Source organism: Chiloscyllium punctatum, chromosome 8 (genome assembly GCF_047496795.1).
Source record: "Chiloscyllium punctatum isolate Juve2018m chromosome 8, sChiPun1.3, whole genome shotgun sequence".
Classification (NCBI taxonomy): domain Eukaryota; kingdom Metazoa; phylum Chordata; class Chondrichthyes; order Orectolobiformes; family Hemiscylliidae; genus Chiloscyllium; species Chiloscyllium punctatum.
In genome coordinates, this window is record NC_092746.1 from 35838714 (window position 1) to 35859373 (window position 20660).

Here is a 20660-nt window from a genome sequence, read left to right on the forward strand (position 1 = left end):
AATAGGGCCCTCCCAAAGACAGGATCTTGACCAGATGGGCCAATGGGCTGAGAAGTGGCAGATGGAGTTTAATTCAGCTAAATGCGAGGTGCTGCCTTTAAACAACTATCAAATCTTACACTTAATGGTTAGGTCCTAGGGAGTGTTGCTGAACAAAGAGACCTTGGAGTGCAGGTTCATAGCTCCTTGAAAGTGGAGTCGCAGGTAGATAGGATAGTGAAGAAGGTGTTTGGTATGCTTTCCTTTATTGGTCAGAGTATTGAGTTCAGGAGTTGGGAGGTCATGTTGCAGCTGTACAGTACATTGGTTAGGCCACTGTTGGAATATTGCATGCAATCCAGGTCTCCTTATTATCGGAAAGATGTTGTGAAACTTGAAAGGGTTCAGAAAAGATTTACAAGGATTTTGCCAGGGTTGGAGGATTTGAGCTATAGGGAGAGGCTGAACAGGCTGGGGCTGTTTTCCCTGGAGTGTTGAAGGCTGAGGGGTGACCTTATAGAGGTTTACAAAATTATGAGGGGCATGGAGAGGGTAAATAGGCAAAGTCTTTTGCCTGTGGTCAGGGAGTCCAGAACTAGAGAGGGCATAGGTTTAGGGTGAGAGGGAAAAGATATAAAAGAGACCTACAGGGCAACTTTTTCATGCAGAGGGTGGTATGTGTATGGAATGAGCTGCCAGAGGAAGTGGTGAAGGCTGGTCGAATTGCAACATTTAAGAGGCATCTGAATGGGTATATGAATAGGAAGGGTTTGGAAGGATATGGGCCGGGTGCTGGCGGGTGGGACTAGATTGGGTTGGGATATCTGGTCGGTATGGACAGGTTGAACCGAAGGGTCTGTTTCCATGTCGTGCATCTCTATGACTCTGCCTTACAATCCTATAATCACTTCTTGCTATAGATTTAATTTCATTTCTTACTGGGAAGGCAACCCTACCCCCTCTACACATCTGCCTTTTAAAAGCTCTTTTATCCTTGGGTATTTAACTTCCAGCCCCAGTCTCCTTGCAGCCATGTCTCTGTGATGTCCACAACAGTGTACCTGCTAATTTCAATCTGTGCTGAGAGCTGATTTACTTTGTTTTGTATACTGTGCGCATTTAAGTAGAACACTCTCAGTCTTGCATTGTAGCACCCCATTTCTCATAGTTGTCCCTAATCTGCAGTGCCCGAAGTTAGATTCCTGACCCATTCTACACTCTCTTTGCTATTACTTGTTCTGAAAACTTTAATAGTCTCTCCTGAGCCCTTCTTTCCTTTAATTTATTTGCTATTTTTCCATGCAACTGTAGCCATTCCTGACTATTTAGTTTAAAGCCCTATCCACATCCCTAGTTATGCGCTTTGACACGATTATGGTCCCAGCATGATTCTGTTGGAACCCTTCCCAATGGAACAGCTCTGTCCTTCCCCAGTACTGATGTCAATGTCCCATAAATTTGAACCCATTTCTCCCACATCAACCTTTGAGCCACGTGGTTACCTGTTCTTGTTGAATCTGTGTCAGTTAGCTTGTGTATCAGGTAGTAATCCTTATGACCTTTTAGTTCTGCTCTTTTTAATTTAGCCACTAGCAACTCATATTCCCTGAGCAGTATCTTTCTGTTTCTCCCTGTGGTGTTGGTACCTATGGGGGCCATGACATCTGGATCTTTCCCCTCCCGATTGAAGTCCTGCTGCATCCCAGAACCCAGGCGCAAGGCAGGCAACACAGCCTTCTTGATCCTGGCCACAGAGAACAGTGTCTATTCCCTTTGGACTATACTATAATCTGAGTGCAGCTACAATTCTCCCACCCCATCCCCCTTCACTCCAGCCAGATCAAGTTATTGACTCCTTCATTTTTCAATTTGTGGCAGGTATCAAGTAGATAGAAGCTCTGATTTCATGTTTTGGAACTTCAGGTTCATGGTCAATATCTACTTTTTAATAAGCCTGTAATTATGTTAAAATTGTTCCCATTCTGAATTTTGCATTTCCTGTTTATTTCCCCTTCCATTTTACTTCATTCTCTCCCTTCCATTGTCTCACAACATGTCAGTGTGAAGCCTATAGTAGCGTCAGCTCAGTGAAATGTTTTGGCTAGAAATTGATATTGGTAATGGAGTCAAAGCTAAATTCCTTCAGGGTGCGGTGAGGGTGCAATTTCCATTCTGGTATGAATGCCCCACCCTGTCAACCAGATAAGTCCTCCTAGATCTATTGATTGAGTTGCATTCTATATCTGACCTTCATTTGCTGTGTTGCTGGTTCAGTTCCATTCACATCAGTTTTGGGGATGGTGCTTTGAGATACACAAGGAAAGATAGTGCAGTGCTTTTTTTCAGTAACCTGGCTCCTTACTGTGGGACTGGAGTGTTTGAGTTATAAAGGGAGGCTGGATAGACTGGGACTTTATTCAGTGGACCATAGGTTTTTATAAAATCATGAGGGTCATAGGTAAGGTGAATAGCAAGGTTTTTCCTTAAGCTGGGAGAGTTAAAACTAGAGGGTTTTTTTTTGAGGTGAGAGGAGAAAGATTTTGAAAGGACCTGTGTGGCAACTTCTTTACACAGGTGGTGGTTTGTATGTGGAATATATTGCCAGAGGAAGTGATAGATGCAGGTACAGTTACAGCATTTAAAAGACATTTAGACAGGTACATAAATAAGAAAGAGTTAGAGGGATATGGACCAAACATCGGCAAGTGGGGCGAGTTTAGTTTGGGAATCTTGGTTGGTACAGATGAGTTGTACCAAAGGGTCTGTTTCCATGCTCTATGATTCTATGACTGCCTCCTAAAACAGAGCATTCACATATCTCTTCCCCCTTCCTGATGTATTTCAGTGTTCAAAGCTCAGACTCCAGCTCATCAACTCTAAGCTGGAGTTCCTCAAGCAACCGACACTTGCTTCAGATGTGGTCACTCTGAACCACAATGGGCTCCAGCAGCTCCCACATCATGCAGTTATCGCTGACATTGCCTGGCCCAGCATCTCTATTTTCATTTCTTAGTTCTTAATTTGAGAGTTTTTAAAAAAGTTTTCTAGTCTTTTAGTTTGTAATCTATAAATATTTCTTCTGTTTACCTTCAATCTGAAAGAGAGTGAAATTAGCAACTATTGCCAACTGCTGAATTTAAGATTTTCCTGTGATTTCACTCAACCTTTTGTGTTGGGCCCCTGATCCTGGACTCCAGTTTACCCTGTTTAAAAAAAGTACTCTCAAACTGTGAACCAAAAAAAATCAAACAAACAGTACCTCTTCCCCATTGTACTGAATTCCCACACTGCCTCTGACGTTTCTGAACTATAGACTGATGCACACTGTGTCTCACACGTGATGTGATCTCTCCTTACTGACCATGCAAAGCTTACTGAGGATGGTGACCGCTGTCCTAGATAGAGACCTGGAGGAGTAAGCGACAAGCTGGAGCCTCCAGCTAACCACCCTGTCTTTCATGTTGGGAACTGTCGCTGTCTGGTTTCTGTCCAGTGCGAGGGAGAACAGGAAACGGCATACTGATGGAATGCAAATGTGTGCACATAGGCCTGTCACTGCTCATGGGCGAGATTGTTGCCTCATCATTGAAAAACTGGTTGCAGAATCAGACATTTTTTCTCCACATTGAGAATCTCATTCCTTCCGATCTCACCCTATTTTCCGAACTGACTCACTTTGCTTATGTTATTCAAAGGCTGGGAAGATTCCACCTGAAGCGAAAACTGAAATTGCTGGAGAAACCCAGCAAGTCTGGCAGCAGCTGTGGAGAGAAAACTGAGTTAATTTTTTGAATCCAGTGACTTTTTTTCAGAAGGTAGCCATGATGTGGAGGTGCCTGTATTGGACTAGGGTGAACAAGGCCAAAAGTCACATGTTGCCAGGTTATAGTCTAACAGGTTGATGTGAAATTACAAATTTTCAGAGTGCTACACCTTTGACAAAGGAGCAGAGCTCCAAAAACTTGTGATTTCAAATAAACCTGTTGGACTATAACCTGCAGCTGTGTGACTTTTGAACTTCTTCGGAAGATTCTACCCAATTCTGTTTTCTATTCTTCCCACCAAAATGGATAACTTTATGTCAGACTCCATTTGCCATATCTTTGCCCACTCACTTAACCTATCCATATCTTTTTGTAGACTCTTTATGTCCTCATTACAACTTACTTTTCGACCTATCTTTGCCATCTGCAAATTTGGTGATCGTGCCTTCAATTATTTCACTTAAGATACATATGTAAGTTTTAAATATTTGAGGTCCTAGTACCAATACTTGTGGCACATCACTTGTTACATTTGCCAGCCTGAAATAGACCCATATATGCCTATTCTTTGTTACTATTAGCCAGCCAATTTTCTATCCATGCCATTGTGCAACACTGTTTACCATGAGCTGTTATTTCCTTCAATAATCACCTTATTAAAAGCCTTCTGAAAGTCTAATAACACTACATTGATTGGTTTCCCTTTTATCCAAAGTTCATATTACTTCCTTAAGAGATCTCCAATAAATTGTTCAAACATGATTTCCCTTTTAAAGAACCAGGCTGACTCTGATTACCTTGAACTTATTCTTGTGCTCAACTATAACTTTAATAATAGTTTTTAACATTTTCCCTATGATCAATATAGAGCTAATTAGCCTGTACTTTCATACTTTTTGAATAAAAGTTTGAATAATGGTATCATTTTCTATCTTCTGATCTAATAGGACCATCCCCAAATCAAAAATTGGAAAACTGGAAACAATGCATTTATTATCCCACTGGCCACTTCTTTTAAGATCCTTAGATGAAGTCCGAACATTATCTCACATAGAAGCAGAGGATCAAATGTCAGTTTGAGACCAACCACTGGTTATTTTTGACTACAATCAAGCTGTCGTCATCTGTGTTGATCTGCATATCTTCATGTACTGTCTTCTAGAAGCCTACCATGTAATATTAATTCCTGTTATCTTTGCTTCCCATTGTTACATCTTCGCCTGATGTTTGCAGCTTTCCTAACACTGTCTGATTTGTTCATCGTGTAAGTAATTTTGTTAATTATTTGCCTGTAGCTTAGCAGAATTATACATTCGGTACAAAATGTAATGCATTGTGGGATTTCTTCCTGGATACAAGTGCTCACTGCCTCTTCCTCTTTATCTGCATGAAGAATTTTAATGTTCTTTCTCAAATGCTTTCCTCATTGACCTTCCTGTTTTCATTCTGAACAAACTTCAGCTTCTAGGTATTGATCCAATGACAGGGTATGTTCTGACTTTCAAAGAGTGACTCATGTGTTGGGCATTCAGAAGAATTTTGGGTTGAGGCATCTTGATAATCAGTGATGCATATGAATTCCAAAGCAAGTCTTAAACCTGTGATAAATGAATTGTCTTGAGTTTATCACTTATCTTCATCTAGGTGACTGACTCAATTTATTTGCAGCACTCATCTTGATTTTGAATATGAAATAACTCATTATTCCTCAATTAGGATACCAATTAGCTACTAAATGAATGACTTGCCAATTCACCAAAGTAAAAGGCAGGTAACCTGTCACGTTGGAACAACTGTTGGTGCTAAGATCATAATAATCACTAAATGAAAGGATGTGAGTATGCAAGCATGAATAGTTATGAATAATAATGGAGGTTTACGAATAGATATAATTCCTTAAAATGAATTAGAGGTGGGAAAGACAATTCAGGCATATTACCATAATGCAATATTAAATGGATCACCGATTATTAAATTACACTTGAAATCCATCTCTGATCTAAACTGGTGAAATTAGTCTATAAGTGAATCCCTCAGATTTCTGATAGATTAATAAGGTTAAATAACCAGTCCATTGCATAGATTATTGCTAATGTTAGAAATGTTTCTGTATTTTAAATGAGTGCACGCTTGCGAATAGAATGGTAAGGTCAACCTCCTTTCATTCTTTAATTTTGAGTTACTTTATAAAATCATAGAACACAGAAGGAAGCCAACTGTTTGTGCTGCATAGTTGAAAGTCCTTTTGCTCTGCTCTGTCTTCATAGCCCAATAAAATATTTCCATTTCAAGGATGTATCTAATTTTCTTTTGAAAATTACTACTTGTGGGCGGCACAGTGGCTCAGTGGTTAGCACTGCTGCCTCACAGCGCCAGGGACCTGGGTTTGATTCTCACCTCGGGTGATTGTGTGGAGTTTGTACATTCTCCCCGTGTCTGTATGGGTTTCCTCCAGGTGTTCCGATATCCTCTCACAGTCCAAAGATGTGCAGGTCAGCGAATTGGCCTTGCTAAATTGCTAGTAGTGTTAGGTGCATTAGTCAGGGGTAAATATAGGGTAGGGGGAAGGGTCTGGGTGGGTTACTCTTTGGAAGGTCCATGTGGACTTGTTTCCATATTGCAGGGAATTTAATCTAATCAAAAACCTGCTTCTGTCGTATCTGCAGACATCCAATACAAGGCAGTGTTTTATTAGTTAATCAAGTTGCTGATTTTGAACACCCCTATTATCTCTTCTGTTATATCTTCTCTACTTTTAAGGGGAATCAAGTCCAAGTTCTCTCATTTCTCCATGAGACTGAAGTGGTATACCCCTGATATCACACAAATCTCCTCTATATCACATTCTTCCTCAGTGTACTGTCAGAATTGGATACAATACCCTGAGGCAGGCTTGGAGGAAGGAAGGGGACATTTAATTGGCTTAGAAGGTGTAAGCCTGACCGCTGCCTGTCCTCTGCCCTGACTGCTCAAGTGCCCAACAGATACTTTATATGGTCATCAAAGGAGGTGATAAGAGACTCTTGCCAGCTGACGAATCAGCAGATAAGAGCCCTGTAACTTAGATTAAATTCCATGCAATATTTCGCTTGTCGTATTCCATCACAATCTTTACCTGTAAGCAACCACTAAAAGGTGCAAAATTGCTTTGTTCGTGCAACCGTCATTATTCCAGATTTTGGTCTTTTTGAATTCCTCTTAAAGCAGAAGACCACCCTTAATATTATATAGAGATTGATTACGTACTGCACTCAGTGTAATGTTTTGCTATCTCCCATGCTGTAAGGAAATGGTGATGGAGACATGGATTTTCAAGCCGACCTGGTGATTGAAAACTTCCTTCAATGTTGATCTTTTGGTCGAGGGAAAAGCTCATCATTCGAATGTTTGTGAATATTTGGAATTGTGTGTTCCAGCCTGTTGTGGATCCTTCTTGTTGAATATATTTCAGACCCTAGAGGGACAAAGAATATGGGGAGCAGATGGAAGAATGGACACGAGGCATGAGGTTAACCAAGGTCTTATTAAATGACAGAGTAACCTTGTGGAAATCATGTGATTTACTGTTTATTAAGATCCCAAAAGACATTGAAATAGCGGCTGGATGTGGGTCACAACACCTTCCTGATATTGCCCCAAATCATTCACTGGTGGGAACACAAATGACCTTCCTTCCCCAGTTCAATTAAAGTTCATAAATACCAATTTAAGCACCTGAACCAGGACAGAAGTCGGGCAGGGGAGAGCCTTACTGTACAGGGGGCAATGGTAGGCAACCTATGGTATGCGTGCATGCAGGCAATAATATGGTGAACAGAACTGTACGCAGTTTGCTAGCCATGGCATAACGAGAGTTAGCTCCATCATAACCTCCTTGAACTTGTATTCAGTGCTTTAACTAATAATGGCAAGTGTACCATATGCCATTCTACCTCCCCTTCTTCCTGCCCCCAACCCTGCCCAAGTCCCTCCTGCTGCCCAATTCCACTGGATGGATTTCGCTGTGACTTTGAGCACCACTCTGACAGAAAATTCAGGTCCTGTTTGTTGGCCTCAGGGCTTTTGACCTGAAGTCTAGAACTTGAACACTAGCCCTCGCCCTATCACTAATGTATCAAATGTTTCTGTTATTTTCATATCAAATTTGGATGAGAAAGTTTTGACAGTGTTGCAGATAAACAGAACATTTATAGCTCATGAATAAATTGTGTGGAAGAACAGTCTACAGGTTGACCACCTCTGATTGAAGAAATATACTGGAGGTCAGCAGCTATTTGATTGTGGAGGCTGTGAAAGGAGCCCAGTCCTTACGTTACTCCATCTCTACGTGTATATTTTTCATCTGGAATCTCAATGTCAGTGGTGACCAGGGGCAGAAATCAACCAAGCAGTTGACTGTATATTTTTCAGATGAGGTGCTGTTATTAATATATTGACATTTGGGCTTAAATACAAATAATATTGTGGCATAAGTTACTTTCTCATGATAGAATCACAAATACAGCTTAAACATGTTTGAGAACCATGTCTGACTGTATCTACAGTGTCCTAGTACTTAATGTGTCACCTGGGCAAACATCTAATCTTGAATGGTCTAGGTTTAATATTAGGATATGCCTGTAAGGGTATGTCTGTTAAGTTTGTATTCTTTGAGATTTCTTAAAATAATGAAAGCAACTCTAGGTGCATGTATGTACACAGTTTTTAGAAAAAGAATAATTGGAATGTCCGCTTTGGCAAATCCAGTCTTTATGTGGTTTCTACATTCCTTGCATGACACAAATTTTAAAATAAATTTTGTTGCAGACGTCTGAAACTCTGATACACGTTTTTACCTGTAACAGTACAAGACTGTGCTAAGACCACAGGTAATGCCATTTCCCTGTGAAAGCTATTAACAATAAACTGTCTGAAACTTTATCACTTTGAGTGATCTAAACTTGTATAAACCTATTTTTATGGTATTGACATTGGAAGCAATTTTGAATGATTAACCTCCTCCAAACTTAATCATCCTGATTGTGAGCTGTTATGCATCTTGTTGCCAAAATTGCCTTGAACATAAGCCTGGAAATGACAGTGATAATTAGAGGCCTTTTAACATTTTCTCTTAAGTGAAGTCAAACCTATTAATGTGAGTCCCAGAAACACTTTAATCGAAGGTAGTGTCATAATTGACCCATTAACTGCTACATTAAATTGTTTCAATGGAAGTTGCATGCAGAAATACTGGTTGCTTTTACATTTCCTACTCTAATAGTCGAATTTGGAATGTATTGTTGTAACATAGCAAAGTGGAATACAACATGTAAAAAGTTGCTGTCTGAACATTGAGGTAATGGGAAAGGTGGAGTATGGTGTGGAGGTTGTGGGCTGGATAGGTCGGGTAGCATCTTCTATGGAAGGACAAGCTGGATAAAAATTGGCCTGCCTCATCCATGGTTCTCTTTTTGATCTTCTGAAAATAAGGCTGAGAAAATGTCAGGCCCATTGCTAATCCTAGCTGTTATGTAGCTCAAGTTTTACTCTTGCAGTTCCATCTGGATCCCTATTTACAGCATGAAATCTAAATCTTGAGCCTCTTTGTTCCACTGTTCACTTACTTCTCAAAGTTATAATCATCATTCTTCTCACTGAAAAGATTGCAATTGTTCCCATCTTCCCTGTAATTGTGTTCCCATCTTCCCTGTAATTGTGTTCCCAAATCTATCTTCCCTTTCCATGCTAATGTCCTTTTTAATTCATCATTCACACTCCGTTCTACAGTCATCCATCTAGGCAGTCCCGGTGCAAATTCCTTTACTATCATCCTTGTCCAGAGAATTAAGATATTCTGATTAAATTTGACTTATGAATGATGTTTAACAAAGTTGATATCTTTACTGTCTTCTATCTCCATGTCATTACTGTTACTTGGTACTGCTCTTGCCTCCTAACAAGATTCCAGCAATTGAATCATCCATCTGGCACCTTGATTACTTGGAATTATCTCAAGGTCTCATCCTTTTTAACACATTGCACTTTAATGATGTTTTCTGTAGACATGGTATCAGGTTTCATGTGTGCTAACAACATCTGACTCTGTCACTTAACATCACTTTTGACTCTATGGCCATGACTAATTCGTTTAGATGATTGTCTGACATCAAGTCATGGATGAAGCAAAATCCCAGTCAACCTGAGGTCCAACTGCTTGTATCACACACATCCCTATGCTTATCACACATTTGATCTGTTGGTCTCGTGCTGATAGCAGGTTCATAGAACATGTCTTTGGAGGTGCAGTTGTCATCTGTCTGCCTTACATGAACCAAACAATTGAGTCATGACTTGAGAAAGAAGTGTTCATTTTGGGCTTTGTGAATACACAGCAAAATAAAAAAGCCGAAGTATTAGATCCTGTCAGTAAGCTGACATATAGAGATAACCTTGTGCTGTGGTGCCTTGATTTTCCATTCTTCCTGCATTGCAAAGATTTAATCTTGGGTATTTAGCCAAGTTAACCAAGGGCAAATAACTCCGAGTCGGGCCTAAGTTTTCTAATTATAACACCATATTCAAGAGCGTTACATTATCGTACATAGGATAACTGAGAGCAGTGGTATAATAATCTCATTAGTATCCTGGCCTGTCATAACATAGTAAGTGGTATTCTGCCCTATAATAACCTAATAAATGGTATCTTGACCTATAATAACCTAAGAGGTAGTATCCTAGTCTGTTCATGCTGCAGTATGTACAAGGGTTTATAAAACAGGTAGTTCTCCGATAAAACTTGTTTTTTTAAACCTGACTTGTCCATAATGCGATTTGTGAATTGCTCACCGTATTTTAAATAAAATGAGCTCGCGTTACACGATTCTAATCCCTGGCACTTGGTGTCATGGTGCACGGAGGACTGGATGGCTCCTTGGCATTACGTGGTCAGTTGGCTTGTGCACTTTCTCGTGAAGAGCTTCATGAAAGGTATTGTGAAATATTCATGCGAGTGGACTTGGAAAAGTATCACAATAATGTCTCTACAGCCTGAGGACAAGAAGCTGGGAGCAATTTGTTAATTTTTTAAAAATTTAAAGGTTTGGGATAAGAGTGAAATTTCATTGGCATTGACGAACCGTAAAAGGACAATGTAGCAGAGCAGTTTGAAACTTGGCTTTCTTGTTTGTATTATGAGCTTTTATCTCTAATTTTAAAAAATATGTTAGATGTTAAAGAATATTTGCAGACTCATGTGAATCGGTTTCAGTGACTAATCACCAAGGTAACCAACTGCAAAGAGAATGCCAGTACAGGGGCTTGGACATGGTCAGTCAGGAAGCACTGCATATCGTGGGTGAGGGAGAGAAAGGTGGATGGCACACTGTTACTGTTGGTGCGTGTGTGGAGATGACCTGAGGGGGTGAATAGGCCTTGCAGAAGAGATTCAGGGTTAGTCAAGGTCCGTGTTAGTGAAGATGAGAGTAAATGGGGAAGATGTTGCAGGAAATAGTGGGTACAGTAGCATAGAGAGAATGAGTGTGAGGTATCAAAGAGAAGATAATGGCACCTTCACTGGCAGAGTGGAGAAGGTCATTAATCTTCTGCCTACATTCTCTGCATTCCTTCAGACGGAAGAGACTTCACTGGCCTGGATGGTAACCCTAGTCCAGGCTGGTGTTCTCTGTTGGCCTGGGAGAAAAGGACATTCTGTCTCTGCATCACCCCATCCCCATCAGCAGCATCACCATGTCCCTGTCCCCAAAGAGAGGCACCAATTTTCTATTGCCAGCCACATCCAGCACCAATGTCAGGGACCATGCAGGGCATCTTCAGAGTGCTAGCTCTTCTCTGGGTGCACAATATTTTTTTAAAAAACAGTGCTGTACCATGGATGTTGGTCAATTCCACGATATCCAGGAAGTGGTGAGCTGTTTTGGAAATGGCACATGGTATGATGGTGCCAGAATGTGTGAGAGGAGCATCAAAGGATGGGGTAGGTAATAAATCAGGCAAGTTTTGGAAAATGATAGATGTCCTTAAGCATCATGATGTGAAACCTTCTGAACAACTTGACAAAACTGACACATAACAAAAGAAATTAAGATTCAGCCCTTGATCTATCAAGGCAGATTTCATTCTGGGATCCAACTTCTGCAGTGTTACCATCGAATAGGATCAGACGACTGGCTAGAATGTAGTGCAGCCAGCAGGTATAGATGGCAATTGAGAGTAAATCGGTTGAAGATTCTAATGAATTGCACTATACATTAGCATACAATGGGTCAGTTACAACATTTACTTAGACACTGCCAACATTGGTGTTAGGCTAACTACTAATTTTGTTTTGATTTTTACTCGTATTTTTAGTGGTTCGCCCCAACCCTGTTTTTCCCCATAGGTCCCATTCTTTCTATTACACGATTATCTATAATTGCGTGATTTTCCCACGGCATTCCACGGGATTTGGCATTTTCAAAGAACTACCTGTTGTGGTATCTTTGTTTTTACTAAGTTCAATTTCTCTTCATATACCATGCATTAATGAATAGCAGAGCTGGAAGTCTGCAGATATTGAATCACACTACTGACATTATAAAGGCTGCAAATTCTGTTCAACCTTGTTAAGGTGCAACCTCTGCCAACTTCGTTGAGGTCAACATAATAAGATGGAATGAGGCTATCATTTCTTGACCTGTTTGCAGTCTTTGGCATGATTTACTACACAATCCTTCCCTGATGCCTCTCTAAGAAGTCCTCGTCAGTGAGCCATCTGTAATTGCTTTTATTCCTGCTCCTGTGTTGTTACCTCTGGTTTCCCCCAAGGATCTATCCTTGTCCTCCAGCCCCCACCTCTATTTTGCACGTACACGCTCCCCCTTAGTGTCAGTTTCTCTGTGCATCCTGATCAGGCCTTGCATTCTGTCATGAGAAATCATGAGGGGCATGGACAGGATAAATAGGCAAGGTCTTTTCCCTGGGGTGAGAGGGTCCAGAACTAGAGGCCATACGTTTAGGGTGAGACTGGAAAGATACGAAAGGGACCTAAGGGGCATTTTTTTTCTGCAGAGGGTGGTGCATGTATGGAATGAGCTGCCAGAGAAGGTGGTAGAGGCTGGCGCAATTACAGCAGTTAAAAGGCATTTGGATGGGTTTCTGAATAGGAAGGGTTTAGAGGGAAATGGGCCAAGTGCTGGATAATGGGACCTAGATTAGGTTAGGATACCTGGTTGGCATGGACGAGTTGGACCAAAAGGTCTGTTTCTGTGCTGTATATCTCTACGACTCTATGTCGCTCAGCCCCTTCATTGTGTTTATAGTGTTGGACTACTTGTTTGACATCCAGTACTGCATTAGTAGAAAATTCTTCTAACTAAATCTTGGAAAGACTAAAATCACTGTACAAAACCCTTCACAAACTCTTTCGCCTAGTTGCCAAATCAATCACTCTGTATGGCAAAAGTTTGAGGTCGAAAGAAGCCTGTTGTTGTCATTTTTAATCTTGAGATGATCTTCTGATCTCACATTTATGTCATGACAGAGATTGTCTCTTTTCACTTCTGTCCCATCATTTGAGTCAACTCTAGCAGATTGCAGATTTCAAGCACAATGAGCAGGCATGACTTTGTTTAGTTTGAAATTTTTAAGTTCGTTAGATTTTTAAGATCCCAGCTGATGATACTACTCAACAAGTCAGATCTCAAACTGAAATCTGCCTTGATCGATCATACTTTTATTTTCCTTTTGTTTTTAATGAGATGGTCCCTCACTGAAACATAGGCATGCAGTAAGGCAGATTTGGTTTTCACCCAAAGGGCAAAGAGTGTTTTTGTGACTGTACACCACTGGACTCAGGCTTCCAATCGGTTTTGGCACTGGTCCCTTCCTGCTTGCTGGGTATATTATGATCTGGACATGGTCAGAGGAGGTTTGATCACTAAGTTCACAGATGACACAAAAATTGGTGGTGTGGTAAATAGTGAGAAGGAAAGCCTGAGACCACAGGATGATATAGAAGAGATGGTCAGATATGCCAAACAGTGGCAAGTGGAATTTAATCCTGAAAGATATGAGATGATGGATTTTGGTAGGACTAACAAGCCAAGGGAGTACATTGAGTGTAAGACCCTGGAAACTACAAAGGTTCAGAGGGACCTAATTACGAGGTTCACAGGAAGGCAAGATTGCAGGTACATAATATTGTTAAGATGGCATACTTGCTTTTATTAGTCAAAGCATTGAATGTGAGGTCAAGGAGTTTATAATGGAGCTAACTTCAGTTGGACCATAGCTGGTGAACTGTGTACAGTTCTGGACACCACACTATGGGAGGATGAGGTTGCACTAGAGAGAATGCAGACAAGATTCACAAGGTTGTTCGTTTTGGGTCCTGGGACTCCTCTTCAGAACTCCACGGCCATTACTATATCGTTAGTTTGATTGACTGACATCAAGTGGACTTGAAATGTTAACGCTGCTTTCTCTCCATGGATGCTACCAGACCTTCTGAGTTTTTCTAGCCATTTCTGTTTTTGCTTCTGACATTCAGCATATGCAGTTCTTCTGAATTTTTTTTTCACCAGGTTGTTGCCTGAGCTGGAATGATTCAGCTGTGAGAAAAGATGAGATAAGCTGTGTTTGTTTTTCTTAAGGCCAAGAAGGCTAAAGGGACAGGCATGAGTGGGGGAACTGATTGAGATGTACAAAGTTCTGTGGGGCGTAGATAGAGAGTCACCTTTTCCCTTAGTAGAGGGTTCAATATAGGAAATACATTTCTAAGTTAAAGAGCAGGTGATTTAAAGAGTATTTGAGGAAAATTCTTTTCACCTTGAGGGATCTCGCTGCCTAAAAGGGTGGTAGAGTCAGGAACTCTTCAAGACATTTATGAAGTATTTAGATGAGTACTTGAAATGCCATAACATAGCAGGCCATGGGTTAAGCACTGGGGTTTAGAATGGGATTAGAATAGATGGATGTTTGATGACTGGTGTGGACGCGTTGGGCCAAAGGACCTCTTTCTGTGCTGAAATGACTCCATGACTCTAAATTATTCTAAACTGATAACAAACTAGTCTCCTTCAATGTTTACTCTGCCTATCCAGGTATTACAAAGTTAAAAATCTCAACACCAGGTTATAGTCCAACAGGTTTAATTGGAAGCACACTAGCTTTCGGAGCGACGCTCCTTCATCAGGTGGTAGTGGGCACCTGATGATGGCACAACCACCTAATGAAGGAGCAATGCTCAGAAAGCTAGTCCTCCCAAATAAACTTGTTGGACTATAACCAGTTGTTGTGTGATTTTTAACTCAGTAGAAATGTAAGTGCACTGTCCAGACCCGGAATGTTTGGTTAGAAGTATGCAGGTGAGAAAGTCTAACTTATCAGTATTGAAAATATTCATATAAAAACACTCCATAGGACAGAAGCTGGGTGGAATCGGCTAAGTTGAATATTATTTGATGTAGAGATCTAAATTCTTTGGATTTGAATCACTGAAGTGATGGTGTTGGCAAGTAGGCTGAAACTTCATTTTTTAGGTCATAGAGTCATAGAGTCAATGTACAGCATGGAAACAGACCCTTCAGTCCAACCTGTCTATGCCGACCAGATATCCCAACCCAATCTAGTCCCATCTGCCAGCACCTGGCCCCTATCCCTCCAAACCCTTCCTATTCATATACCCATCCAAATGCCCTTAAATGTTGCAATTGTACCAGCCTCTGGCAGCTCATTCCATATACGTACCACACTCTGTGTGAAAAAGTTGCCCCTTAGGTCTCTTTTATATCTTCCCCTATCGCCCTAAACCTGTGCCCTCTAGTTCTGGACTCCCCGACCCCAGGGAAAAGACTTTGCCTATTTATCCTATCCATGCCCCTCATAATTTTGTCAACCTCTATAAGGTCACCCCTCAGCCTCTGACACTCCAGTGTTTTAAGATTTTCTGTCATTTGTATCTAGGTAGGTTTTTTTAGTTTTGATCTTGTGTAATAAAATTCTATACTATTGTTAAAGAAACTCTGCATCCTTGTGTGACTATAATTCAATAAATGACTATTACATTAACTAAGATTTTAAAAGTAAACACATGATTTTTCAGATTTAATTCAGGGATCTGACTGGTCTGGTGGTACCACCAGTTGAGTTCATAATGTAATTCTGTCTGTGGAGTGTCATGTGATGAGTTAACACCTTCAAAAGTGCAATTAAGGCAAGTTGCTGTTTTTGTCCAATACCAATTTGAAAGTATTATTTCTTCTGTTTCCTTTTCTGCCAGTCATTCCAGATCATAACCACACACTTTCCTTGTATTATCTCTGATTATTCTAACCATCACCTCATGTCTGTGTCCTCGCATTACCAACCTTGATGCATAGGGGAAAGGTCTTCATGATTTGGAACATTTCTGTCTAATCTTCCTTTAACCTCTCTCCTTTACGGACTATGGCTCAAGCTTCACCATGCAGCTGATGCCTCTTACCCATGGAGGTAGATTTCTAATTCACCTTAATGCACTCCCTTTAAGCTTTCACATTCTTTATTGAGGTGTGGTGTTCAGGATTGAAAATAGTATGATTACAAGGATCTAACCATTTTCAAAAAAAAAAAGTTGAGCATGTTTTTTTTGGGCTTGTATTCAGTTCCTCTATTGGTAAAGTCATGGGTTCAGTATGCCTTTCAAAACACTCTTATGTGTACATCTTCAAGTGCTTCTGCCTCATTTAATTTATATTGACTCATCTCTATCTTTTCTACAATGCACCGCTTCTTCAATACCTTGTGTAAACTTCATCTGTGATCTTTATTGCCCTTTAGTCAGCTAATGTCCTCCTGAATTCAGTAACTATCCTTGTCTTTTGTTTCCTCATAGAATCATAGAATGATTGCAGGTTACAGCTATGGAGGAGGCCATTTAGTCTATTGAGGACCTTTTCGCAAGAGCAATTTAGCTAATTCCACTGCCCATCCATTCCCACGGCTCTGAAAATTTTTATTTTCCCTTCTGACTTTAATCCAAGTTCCTACTGAAAATTACATTTAAATCTGCCTTCAACAAACTCTAAGTGATGCATTCCTGATCCTTAGCACTCATTACAGGAAACAGTTGTTCCTTATGTCATCTTTGGCTCTTTTTCCACATGCTTTAAATTTGTGTTCTCTAGTTCTTGTACTGTTGCCCAATGCAAACAGACTACTCATGATTTTGTATTCCTCCATTACACCTTCTGTCACCCTTCTCTTCTAAAAGGTGAACCGCTCTAGCTTCTCTCATTTGTCCATGTAACTTTTAGTCCTCAATGCAGGAGGCATCCATGTAAATATTTTCTGCACTCTTTCTCTCTAAGGCTATCACGTCCTTCCTTAAGTGTGCTGTGCTAAAACAGGTTTGAGACAGGTTTGTCATGACATCCTTGCTTTTGTACTCAGTGCTGCTGTTTTTACATTCTGTATCTCCTTTCTCCAACCCACAAACATTTAAAACCTATGCTTGGTTTTGATCCACGACACTTTCCTGCTTTACTTCAGCTTTGCTCCTACTATCTGCAGTTTGGAACAAAACAGCACAAGTCACAACTATACATCAAAAAGTAGTGGTTCCAGTACAGACTCCTGGAGAATAACTGAACCTTTCCTTTAAGTCTGAAAAGCACCCACTCATCACTGTTCTCTGCTTTCTGTTCCAGATTCAATTGTGTGTCCACCCATTCACTGCCCGTTTATTACCTTGGGCTTCTCTTTTAATAACAAATTGCCATGTACACAAAATCAGCTACACTAACACTCAGCAAACCTCCTTGCTACTTCATCAAGTAACTCAATTACTTTAGTCAAATATGATTTGACTTGAACAAATACATGTTGGCTTTCATTTATTAGTTTCTACTTCGTATTTACAGATCACCAAAATTACTGATCCAACTTAACCTTTTTTTGGTCACTTTATGTTTTGCTGCAGTATGTGGCAGAAACATAGAAAATAGAAGCAGGAGTAGGACATTCAGCCCTTTGAATTAGTTCAACATCCAAATCCATAACCTGTTCCTGCTTTATAAGAACATAAATCATAGGAGCAGAAATTAGGCCATTTGGCTTATCAAGTCTTCTCCACCATACGGTCATGACTGACAGGTTTTTCAACCCCGTTTTCCCGCTTTCTCCTATAACCTTTGATCCCCTTGGCAATCAAGAACTTAGCTATCTCTGTTTTTCTCCCCATACTCTTTGAATTTTCTGACCTTAAGAACTGCATCTATATCCTTCTTGAAAACAGTCAATATTTTGACTTCATCTAGTTTCTTGGGTAGAGAATTAGATGAATTCATCACTGTCTGGTTGAAGAAAATTCTCCGTAGTCCTAAATGGCCTACATTGTGTCCTTAGACTGTGACCCCCTGGTTCTGATCTCCCTGGTCATCGGCAGCATCCTTCCTCCGTTTATGTGATAATTGGTGCAAGTTAATAAAGGCATTGGAAATATCAACTGTGGTTCAGTGCCACTATGCCACTTCTGCAGAGAAGCTCAAGGATGAAACTACACTTTTAGCACCTCATCCAGGCTGGTACTTCGATGCAATATGAAGGGAGTCACTGTCGGGTGCTGTCATTCAGATGAGGTGTGAAACCAAAGGCCCCTTCTGTTCTCAAAGGTGGTTTACAAAAAACTCAGGACCAAGGTATTTAAAGTAGAGTATGGCAAAGCTACACCAATTGTTATCTCATGTAAACTGCATTTTTGTTTCAATGATACTCTTCAGTCTTTAACAATTTCTTGTCAGTTATAATTACAGCAGTCTTAGATTTTGAGTAGCAAATATTACACTGAAAAATGCCATATTTTCATCCAACTATTCAAGCATGTTTAAAAAAAAGTATACATATAATATCAGTGCCTGATGTTTCATTTGAATTCATAATTTCCATAACTAATGCGTACTATATATCAATATTTGTGATGGATGTTTTATTTTAGACAATGAAAATTAGTTTTTGGGTGGCAAGCTGAAGCTCATTACCTGAGTCTCCATTCCTTCCATCCAGAAGGAAAATGCACTATAACGCTGCATCTCTTTGTTTTTAGGCCGCAGGAGCTATCAGACCACTTGTTTCCACGGTCGTTGCAACCAATCCAGAAAGCTATCTTGATCATTCGTTAGAACGTGCCAAATACAGGGCAAGTGAAATGCCTCAAGCCTTCACATTTGATGTCATTTACAGAGCTTATCAACAGGTAAAATTCACTTTGCCCTCCAGTGATTCTGACCTTCTATGTGAATACGTCATGGGGTGCATGATTATGTTATTATCAATTATTAGGTGTATATATTTTCGTTTGTGTCTCTTGGGACCATTTCTCTGTTAAGGGTGCTGAATAATTGCAAGTTATCATTGGCTTACACCAGCATGTCTTGTACCGATACATTTCGTACCAAAATATAAATTCATTGGAAAAGCTTCCCATTGCTTTGATTCCTTTGCCTCAGTCTTTTTCAGAGAAAAATATGTTTTAAAGCCTGTATGTGTTAGCTGGAATAGGTGGAGACACGTCAAGTATCAACACCACCATAGATTTGTGGTGCCAATGCCTTTTTCTGTTTTGTATATTTTATGTAATTCTATCCAGACGGTCTTGACTGAAGGCATTAAATCTTCTGCACAGAGGGAACTCCCTTTTTCTACAGTAGCACGGAAGACATGCTGCAGCACTACCGAGACTGCAGCTGGAGTTTAGTGGACAGGACTGGAACCCTTGTTTAAGGAACGATGCACTTGCCATAGAGAGAATGCAGCTGAGGTTCACCAGATGGATTCCTATGATGGTGGCATTGTCCCATGAGGAGAAATCAAGGATGCTGGGCCTGTTTTTAAGAATGAGTGGTGCCCTGATTGACTCTGAATGTAATCCTTAAAGGGATAAGCTAAGGTAGTTGCAGAAAGGATGTCTGACCTGGCTGTTGAGTCAAGAAACAGGGGACCTAATCTCAGAATAAAAGCCACGCCATGTAGAACTGAGATCAGGAGGAACCCCTTCATTCAGACTGTGGTAAATCTTTGGAATTCTGTACCCCACAGGGCTGTGGAAGCTAGGTCACTAAATAAGTTCAAGGCAAAGCATGTTGGATTTCTAATTACTAATGGCATAAATGGATGATGCAGGAATATGGCATTGAAATAGAGGATCAGCATTGATCTAGAATGTGGAGCAGGCTCAAATGGTGTACTTATGCGCCAGTATTCCAAATAGAAGGAGGAAGAGCGAAAGTCAAAAGGGGTCAAAGTTTCCTGAAGACTGCCATCATAGTCTCATATTACGCAAACCTGGAGATTTGGAATAACCAGGTCTTCTGCCTCCTTCAGTTTCAATAGATCAGAATTTTCACAATTCCTTCAGTTTCTCATGGACTGTGATCACATTGCATTTGGCCACAGAGCGATGGAAAACCCTTTGCTCGGGTGCATGTCGGTTAGACCTAGGTCCCAAGACTGAGTTAACAGTTCAGCTTTCAGAGTTTGAGATCATTAGAAGTATTGATTCCTGGAACTTCCTCAAGTACCCAAAAGATATTCACTGAGAGATATCTTTAACTATTTTTCTTTAATGGTTGTCATTTATCTCCTGAGAGCAAGAGAGGTAGCATTGTCTTCTTGTAAACCTTTCCATAACTGAACAACTCTCAAGTTTGTGGCAAAACAGAAACTAAAAGTCCAGAAGCTATTGCTGGACAACTTTCAGCATTAGACCTCTTCCAAAATGTAGTCTATTTTTCTCGCAATTATAGGCTTTTATGCATTCTTTTATCTCCCTTTCAAAGGTTTTGTCCCAAGGTCACTTGGGTTTTTGCGAACAGCAGAAAATCTTCAGTTCTTTTGACCATTGCATTTCAGAGAGTTACATAGTAAATACTTGATAATCATGGACTTGTTCAAATCTTCCAATTG

At 40.3% G+C, this 20660-nt stretch overlaps 1 protein-coding gene across 1 annotated transcript in view; it reads left to right on the forward strand.

Moving 5' to 3' along the window:
- Positions 1–20660, forward strand: part of crppa (CDP-L-ribitol pyrophosphorylase A) — a 247300-nt gene that overhangs the window by 44841 nt on the left and 181799 nt on the right. Inside the window, 1 exon segment of the mRNA XM_072575375.1 lies at positions 18802–18951. Coding sequence (XP_072431476.1) covers positions 18802–18951 — 150 coding nt within the window.